The 9,653-nt window shown below is 41.4% G+C and overlaps 1 protein-coding gene across 1 annotated transcript in view; it reads right to left on the minus strand.

Annotated features, from left to right (window-relative positions):
- SMLR1 (small leucine rich protein 1) overlaps positions 1 to 8,503 on the minus strand; it is a 69,932-nt gene extending 61,429 nt beyond the window's left edge. Inside the window, exon 1 of the mRNA XM_047769128.1 lies at positions 8,393 to 8,503. Within this exon, the coding sequence (XP_047625084.1) occupies positions 8,393 to 8,503 (111 nt within the window). The remainder of the gene's footprint in view (positions 1 to 8,392) is intronic.
- Between the last annotated feature and the right edge of the window lie 1,150 nt (positions 8,504 to 9,653).

Raw genomic sequence — 9,653 nt, forward strand, 5'->3', positions numbered from 1 at the left:
TGCCTCTGCAGGGAACTGGGGCAGAGGAGACTTGCAGAACAGTCCTAGATGGACATAGAGCCCGAGAAACTGGCTAGCGATTACGCCCATTAAGTGTATGATTGTGGGATGACAGCCACACTTGCCCTCCACTCAAATCTCACTTCGTCTTTTTTACCCCTGAACCTTTATGGATATTACAGTCTGTTCAGCTCCTCTAGATTCCTTGTTACAGATTGCTTTGCATTATTATGTAACTTTTCGGTGTATTAAAAATTGGCCTTTCCAACTAAATTTTTAGTTCCTTGAGGGCAGGGACAGCATCTTGTCACCTCTTCGCTTATTATAAATCACGTATTAGGCATCCCATAAATATTTGTTGCGTTAAACAGAACTGGATGCAATTGACTCCATACAAAAATGTCTCAGCACACTCTGGGAATCTGTGTATTCAAATTCATTTTATTTTCTGGCTAAATAAGTATAAGCCAAGAAATTATTTTGTTTCAAGCCTCATTAACTTTCCTGATTTAGTAACATATATCTGAAGAGTTCTTAAGGAAGGGAGAAAACATAGGCTCTGATGTAAATCAGGATACAAGACAACATACTATGTCATTTCAACTAGAATAGAAAAAAGTAGAAGCATCTACCTCTGGATGATGATGTGAATTTTCCTCCTTTTTTCCTTTCTTTTCTTTTTTAACTTTCGTGGACTTTAAATATTTTGGCTCTCATAACATTAACTTTTGTAGTCAGAAGGAAATTCAAGAGAAAAAAAATCTTTGCCGTCCTTGTCTGTGTGCGTATGTGGGTATGGAGGTAGGTGAGTGTGAGAGAAAAATTGAGACTTTCTCTTTAAAGTGAAATAAAGCCATAACAATAAACATCTCTGAATAAAGTGAGTCATGGTTAATGGCTATTTTACTGAAACACGTACGGTAACTTGTGATAATGAAAGTCATTTTGTTTAACACTCTATGAACCGGGATTCTAGCTGTACGCTTATCATATTCATGTCTCCCTTCTATATCTGTAACATCTCTCTCCCATCTCTATTTTAATATACAGATAGCGCCAACTTATATGATAAACAAAGACATGTTCTGGTGAATGACATATCAGAATTAAAAATAAGAAAGGGAAGTTCCCATTGTGACACAGCAGAAATGAATCTGACTAATATCCATGAGGATGTGGGTTCAATCCCTGGCCTCAATCAGTGGGTTAAGGATGTGGCGTTGCCGCGAGCTGCTGTGTGGGTCGCAGACACCGCTGGGATCCTGCATGGCTGTGGCTGTGGTATAGGCTGGCAGCTGAAGCTCTGATTTGACCCCTAGCCTGGGAACCTCCATATGACCTAAAAAACAAAAAACAAAACAAAATAAAAAGAGAATGGCAACTTCCAGTTGGTAAGATGCTAGGAAACAGTATTTTTTTTTTTTTTTCATTTTTATGGCCATACCTGAGGCATACGGAAGTTCCCGGGCCAGGGATCAAACCCACACCAAGTTGCAACCTGTGCCACAGCTGCAGCAACACAGGATCCTTAACCTTCTGTGCCATGCAGGAAATTATGATAATGCTTCTGTTTTAAAGTGTCTATGAATATTTGATATTCTAAGGGAGCAAAGCAAAAGACAGAAAGATTGGTAGGACAATTCTGCTTTTCCCAAACCACAGAACTCCCTAGAGGCAAGAAGGGGTCAAGCAGCTACTGGCTGAATGATAGAAAGAGGAAATGGAAAGTACGAGAGAACAGCAAAACCAAGTCAATGTCAAAAGTATGACCTTACACGGTCAGAGTTCCCATAGTGGCTCAGCAGAAACGAACCCGACTAGTGTCCATGAGGATGCAGGTTTGATCCCTGGCCTTGCTCAGTGGGTTAAGGATCCGGCATTGCTGTGAGCTGTGGTGTAGATCGGAGATGTGGCTTGGATCCCATGTTGCTGTGGCTGTGGTGTAGGCCGGCGGCTGTACCTTCAATTTGACCCCTAGCCTGGGAACCTCCATATGCCAAAGGTGAGCTCTCTCACTCCTCAAAAAGAAAAAAGAAAAAAAAAAGCCAAAAAAAAAAAGTATTACCTTGCCACCGTTTTTGGTAAAAGTATCAGAAGAGCAATACTAGTTAACACTTAACTTTGATGTGGTGGTTTTAGAAGTATGTCCACAAATTTTTTGATACTCCTATTTTCAAGAAGTAGAACCTCAAGGTATATGGAATAGATGGTCAACAGGGACCTGCTCTACAGCACAGGGACCTCTACGCAATATTTGTGATAACCTACATGGGAATGGCTATGTGTATATGTATAACCAAATGACTTTGCTGTATAGCAGAAATTAACACAGCATTGTAAATCAACTATACGGCAATAAAATTAAAAAGAAAAAAGTTGGATTTAATTTCTCTTCTTTTGAATACTCTCTCTCTCTCCCTTGGGTCACTTGCCCAGGAGGAAGCCTGCTTCTGGGTTGTGAGTTGTCCATGGAGGAGCCCCCAGGAGAGAAATTGAGGGAGGAACCGTGGTCTGTCAGTGAGAAGGGGAGCAATCTCAGAAGCAGGTTCTTCTGCCCATTTGAGCCATGAGTTGACTGCAGCCCTGTTTGCAATCTCACAGGAGCCCACTCAATTACCTACGTATGTAGGACAAATTGGAACCATAGGTGACCATTTAAGTACTATGCAATTTTAATGGATGAAATGAAATTAATAGTAGAAAATGTTATTTCCACATCAGTTGTATCAAAGAAGGCCATTTCCATGGCAACATATAGAAAAATCACAGTAGGAAAGTAAATTGAGATGGAAAGAAAGACCAGCGTGAATGGTTTTGCTACTCTCTCAGTAAGCCTGGTTGAAATGAGATGCCTGCATCACCCTGCCCAGAACCAACGGCAGTGTGTGTGAACAAGGAGCCTTACCCATTAAAACTGTACCCAACTGCAGTTAGTATTGTTATAATCCTGGCCCAGAGTTACTACATTTGCTTTTCTCTCCACTCTGATGTTTATAATCTAAAACATAATGCTGTAACTTCGAAGCAATTGAAACAATGCTTGGTTAGAAAAATTACCCTTAAAAGAGTGATTTATGGAGGAGCCCACTGGTGTCAGCAGCCGCAGTTATCTCTGTTGTCATAGTAACTTGCAGTTTGAGCTTAACCCAGTGTGTTAACATAATGGAGTTTTTGAGAAATGTTGGCAGTGTTGGAGTAAGAAAGACCCATGTGCTACCGTGACATGTGGTGGCCTTGACATGAAACTTGTAATAAGCATTTTTATTTTTTTTAACTCAATGAATTTTATTACATTTATAGTTGTACAACCATCTGCAATAAGCATTTTAAATCGCAGAAGGCATTTTGTTTGGAAAAGGCTGCACCATCCCTTGAACCAAAAATGACTGAGAATTTACATGTGGTCTTTTGTATCCTAAGAAAAGCTTGGATTCTGCTTTTTTTTCCAGAAGAAGTTACAGATGGGTGAGAAATTCCAAAGGTTATGTTTGATGCCTACACTGATGATTTCTCTTTCTGCATCAGGAATATCCTTAAAGAAACAAATTTGAAATCACGGGTCCATTAAAGATCATGACAAAACTAGAAATGCGATCATGACTTTGACAGATAAAATAAATATTCCACAATCTTGTTTAAAATTTCATCACAAGTTATCCCACCTGCCTCAGTGGTTATATACACACAGAAATTTGAGATCTTAACAGAATTGGTCAAGATGATTTTATGTGTATTCTCTGGTTCAGATTTTATTAGTAAAAGTGTCTTGTAGAAACTCTCGATAAAGTTAGACTCTCAGAGATTTTAAAATAACCACTTAACAGTAGAAGTATTACCTTCGTGACAATCTTACTAACCTTTTCAGATGGAATGTGGAGTATGAATGGGCAAGCCAGGATCAGGCAGTTAAGTTTGAAAGTTTTACTGCTGTCTTGCTTACATGTCAAACTATGAAGGGCATCAGAATACGCCACCCCCAAACAAACCACTTTGGCATAAGGATTATTCTGAGCTGAAGACATTTGAAATTCAACAAATGCAGAAAGTAGCCTTCCTGGAACTTTCCTTATCTGACTAACAACTAACAGAAGAAACTCCTAAAAAGTAAGAACCATAAATCCCCTCTCCTGGGAATTTTTATGGCCATGAAGAAGAGGGAAAGTTGGCACCAAGCTGGATCTGCACAAACAATTCTTGCTGATAGAGTTTCCAAACCAGGTTCATTTTGCCTGGCACACAGCAAGCCAAAATGTTAAGTTGCTGAGGTTTGCAGTAAAAAGTTTTATTCACAAGGCAGCCAAACAAGATGAGAGGACAAGTCCCAGATCTGCCTCTCCGAAGGCAAGGGACTCACGGTATTTGTGGGATCAGAGTGGTCTGAGGTGTTAGGAGCATGTGGGGATGGTGGTGATAGGTGATTAGAAAAAGGTGCAGTAATGGTCCTTCTGCACAGGTGTAACTAAGATGCAGGCCTCTGCACGTTATAATGGAAGTGATTACATGAAAAAATGTTCAACATTGCTACTTATTAGTGAAATGCAAATCAAAGCTACAGTGAGGTACCACCTCACACCAGTCAGAATGGCCACTATTAAAAGTCTATAAATAGCAAATGCTGGAGAGAGTGTGGCAAAAAGGAAGCCCTCCTGCACTGTTGGTGGAAATGTAAGTTGGTACAACCATGGTGGAAAACAGCATGGAGCTTCTTCAGAAAACTGAGGTAGAGTTACCATATGATCCAGCAATCCCACTCCTGGGCATATATCCAGACAAAACTATAATTCAAAAAGACACATGTATCCCCATGTTCATAGTAGCATTATTCACAACAGCTGAAATGTGGAAACAACCTAAATGTCCACTGACAGATGAATGGATAAAGAAGATGTGGTACATGTATACAATGGAATATTATTCAGCCATAAAAAAGAATGAAATAATGCCATTTGCAACCACATGGATGGAACTAGAGATTATCATTCTAAGTGAAGTAAGTCAGATAAAGACAAATACCATGTAATATCACTTATATGTGGAATCTCAAATAGGACACAGATGAAACTATGAAACAGAAACAGACTCATAGACAAGGTTGCCAAAGGGAAGGGATGAGTGGGGGGTGGGTGTTAGCAGATATAAGCTGTTATACATGAAGAGGATAAACAACTAGATCCTCCTGTATAGCACAGAGAACCATATTCAATGTCCTATGATAAACCAGGCTGGAAAAGAATATTTAAAAAGTGCATAGCTATGTTTAACAGAATCACTTTGCTGAAATTAACACCATATTGTAAATCAACACAACTTCAATAAAATAAATAAATAAATAAATAAAAATGGAGGAGCTTAGCATAATCTGAGGGTGAAGTTTTTGGCCTTTTGATATCAAAAGGTCACCGAGTGTACACTTACAAATGCCCAATTGGAGGATCTGTGGTCCTATCCAATTTTTTTTTTTTTTTTGACTTTGTAAGGCTGCACCCCAGGCTAGGGGTCAAATCAGAGCTGGCCTACACCAACAGCTCCTTAACCCACCGAGCGGGGTCAGGGATCAAACCCGAATCCTCATGGATATTAGTTGGATTCATTTCCACTGAGCCAGGATAAGAACCCCTCTCTATCCAATCTTAACCAGCTCAGCTTGGACTAGCTACAGTTGACTCCAAGTTCCTGGAAAATAACTCTGGCAAACATCTTATTGTTTAGGCTACACGCCTCTTGGAGCCTGTGAAAGTTTTTTGTAGCAACAAAGGAAACGACCTTGATTAGTGAAGGCAAGTGAAAAATTTGACTAATGATTATCCTCAATTTTAATAGTCCTTATCTTCCATTAATTTCCCTATATATTTACTTTTCCATAGTTTGAAGCCCCTAGAAACCTAAAATCCCCTTTGCTTTGTCTTGTTATAGCTCCATAGTGTATTGCTCTTTGTTTAAAATGGGATATTGTTATGCCAGCTGCCCAGCAGCCCTGCACCGCAGTGTATCAGCTCTAGCGACAGTCCTGTGGCTGTCGTATACCAGCTCCAGCAGCTCTGTGGCTGCAGTATATCAGCTCTTTTACCCGGCGAGAAACCAAGGGAGCACTCGGAGAATTGGAGAACACAGGTTTATTATGCCAGCAGGCTCAGAGGAGATCACTCTCCAGAGTCTGAGCCCTGAAGAAGGGTTTCACAAGGCTTGTATGGGCTTCCAGGTCCATGCTTGGCTGGTTGGACCAGAGTGAGGTCAGGCAAGGTAGTAGATGCAGAAACAAGTTTACAGAAGCAGATGCGTGGGCGAGGGGTGGTTAGGAGCAGTTGGCTGGCCTTTGCTTTGTCATCATGGCCAGGGTCTCTTCTTTCTACCTTTTATGGGGACATTTTTCTCCTACACTCCCCCCTCTTGATGCTTTTCCACCTTCTTGGAGCAATTAAGTTCTTAGGCCTACTTGTTTCTTTGGGTTTTCACTTCTTTTCCAGGAAGCCCCCCCTGTCATGTAAAAATTATCAAATAAAATTTGTATGCCTTTTCTTCTTGTTAATCTGTCTTAGGTCAGAATAATTTGCAGGGCCCCAGACGATGAACCTAAGAGAGTTGAGGAAAAAGTTTTATTCCTCCTCGACGTGATTGAAAGCCTCATGTCAAAATATTCTCCTTTCTGGGGCATCTAAGAGCAAGGACTAGGATAAGGATAAGTCGGTCTTGAGTTCAAAAGTCTGGGGATGGGGGACAGAGAGGAGAGATTTTCTGAGTGAAACAGGGAAATAGAAAACCAGAGATAAAGGGAGAGAGATTGGGAGAAGCAGAGGCCCCACCTGCTTTCCTGTCCACTCCCCACGCTGTGGTGTTTGGGGCTTCACTCTAGGGGAAAGTGCAGGGGTCAGGTTCTGAGAGCTGATAGGAAAAGATCTGTCTGGATTTTCCCCTTTCAGGCCTTTCCATCACTGAGACAATGTTACCGAGAAACTTGGCCTGTGTCCTCCATTGCCAAATGGAAATGCAGAGACAGAGTTTGGGGTGAAGGAGGAAAAAGAGAGTTTTATTGCTTTGCCAGGCAGGGGGCCACAGCAAGCTAATGTTTTAAAGACTGTGCCCCCTTTGAAAGGGTTAGGAGGTGGTTTTATAAGTTGAGGAGTGGACGATAGGACCATTAGATAAGGATCAGGGTGGAGGCGAGCTTGCATTGGCTTTCAAAGATGGCGTTTAGTGGCGCCTAGGACTGGTTCTGGGGTGGTCCTCCTTCTTCCTGGAATGGGAATGAAGAATGCTCCATCAAGTAGTTCTTACATTTGTTGGGGGTTTTAGTTCTGCGGAAAGGCTCAAAGATATTGTTATGTATATTCCTTGAGGAGGAACCAGGACCCTGCTCCAAGACTGTCCTATTGTCTCTCCTTTTTTTTTTTTTTTTTTTTGTTGGCTTTATAGGGCCACACTCGCAGCATACGGAGATTCCCAGGCTAGGGGTCGACGAATCGCCTATGCCAGAGAACTCGGGATCTGAGCCACGTCTGTGGCCTAAACCACAGCCCACTGAGCAAGCCCAGGGATCGAACCCGCAACCTCATGGTTCCTAGTCAGATTCGTTAACCACTGAGCCACTACGGGAACTCTTGGTCCTATTGTCTCTTGACTGCTCCTCCCTGATCTCCGAATCCCCTCCCTTCCCTGATTAGCAACTGCCCGTTGGAACTCAGGGAAGGTCATGGAGGCTGAAGCTTATTCCCTAAAAACAAGAAATGGAGGATGCAGAAAGTCTTGTGTACCTCAGAGCCCCACAGGGCACTTGCTCGGTTATAGATTCTCAGCCCCTACCCAGCTTTTTAAGAAGGCCCTTAGGACACACCAATCTTCCCATTTATTTAGAATTCAAACATAATCTGTCCTTCCAATCCAATCAGGTATAAAACAGAAGTTTCCAGATTGCTGTCTTTAGTCTGATCTCTTAATTAACAACAGCAGCAAGGAGAGTAGCAGCAATATCGGCCATCAGCCACTACTCTCATTTAATGAATGTTGATTAGGTGCCAAATACTGCCCTGGGCATTTTAGAGACATTCCTCTGACAAAATTCTCTCACTGATCCCTGAAATAGGCATTATTACCTTATTGGTTGGGTAAGATATCCAGGCCTGAGGAAACTAAACAGGCATCAACACAGCTTCTCTGTTTTCTGAATTTATCTTACAAATTGGATCTCTTATCATCAATAGAGAATTCAAAGCTCCCTGGAGGGTTTATTCAGCTTTGAACCGTATTGATGAAATAAAAATTTGTATTCTACTGCAAGTCAAGGAAAATTTAAACAAAAATTTTCTCTGCCCTCTGGCCTCCTCTCTCCCCTCTACTGTGTTTTTGTATCTGCTTTATGCATCGAACAAACCCGCACTTACCCCATCAGAAAAAATACCTGCTCAACTATAAAGAACACCATTCCCATAGCACCAAATGGACAATTCCTTAGGAGATAACCTTCCTTCTTAATCTTGTAAGGGGCCACAATGACCCATAACTGACCCATAGCCGTTAAATGCATAACTTTTTTTCCCTTTTTAGGGCAGCACATGCCATATTTGGAAGATCCCAGGCTAGGGGTTGAAATGGAGTTGCAGCTGCTGGCCTATGCCTCAGTCACAGCAACACCAGATCCCAGCCATATCTGTGAACTACACCACAGACTGTGGCAACACCAGATCCTTAAACCCTTTGATCCCAAGGCCAGGGATCAAACCCGTATCCTAATGGGACACTATGTCAGGTTCTTAACCCACTGAGCCACAATAGGAACTCCAGTTTCAGTTCTTTTAGATGGTGAGTTCAGAGTTCAGATTCTGAAGTTCAGAATCTTTGCATTTATCAAGATGCTGCAAAGAAAAAAGGAGGTAAAACTGCATAACCAGGCCTTGATGACTTGGGGGTTCTCCTGCAGTCACTTGGGCATCTCCATTACTCTTAAATCCATTTAAGGATCAGAAATTACTTCAGCCACCCAGGATCTGCTCCTCTTGAATTTGACAGTCTGTCACTTAGGCGATACTACCTGATCAAAAGTTCAGAGTTAAAAATCAACAATCAGGAGTTCCCATTGTGGCTCAGAGGAAATAGATCCAACTAGTATCCATGGGTTCGATCCACGGCCTTGCTCAGGGGGTTAAGGATCTGGCATTACTGTGAGTTGTGACGTAGGTCACAGACTTGGCTCAGATCCTGCATTTCTATGACTGTGGCTGTGGCTGGCAGGTGTAGCTCCGATTCAACCCCTAGCCTGGGAATTTACACATGCCAAGAGTGTAGCCCCCCCCCAAAAAAAGAAAAAAAAATCAACAATCAGAATAGTTGTCATACTTTAGGAAAGCGTTTCAAGATAATGTTATTTTTACTTTGACTTTTACTTTTCACTTCTACTAAAGAGGTTTTATTTTTGTTTGATTATTTTCTATTTAAATGTACAAGAAAGTCACTATAAAAAGGCATTAAAAAAGTCAATACCTTATTTTGCTTAATATGATATGGAAATACTGTTTTCAGATAATGCTACTTTAATAGAACCTGGCAGCTCGTGGGTAAATAGAGATACCCATGAATGAGATCTAAAATGGCATCGTCTAAAATATAAAAGTAGCTGTATTTGGCATCATCACAATTGCACTTTCTTAGCCTCTTTGATCAAA

Source organism: Phacochoerus africanus, chromosome 2 (genome assembly GCF_016906955.1).
Source record: "Phacochoerus africanus isolate WHEZ1 chromosome 2, ROS_Pafr_v1, whole genome shotgun sequence".
Lineage (NCBI taxonomy): Eukaryota > Metazoa > Chordata > Mammalia > Artiodactyla > Suidae > Phacochoerus > Phacochoerus africanus.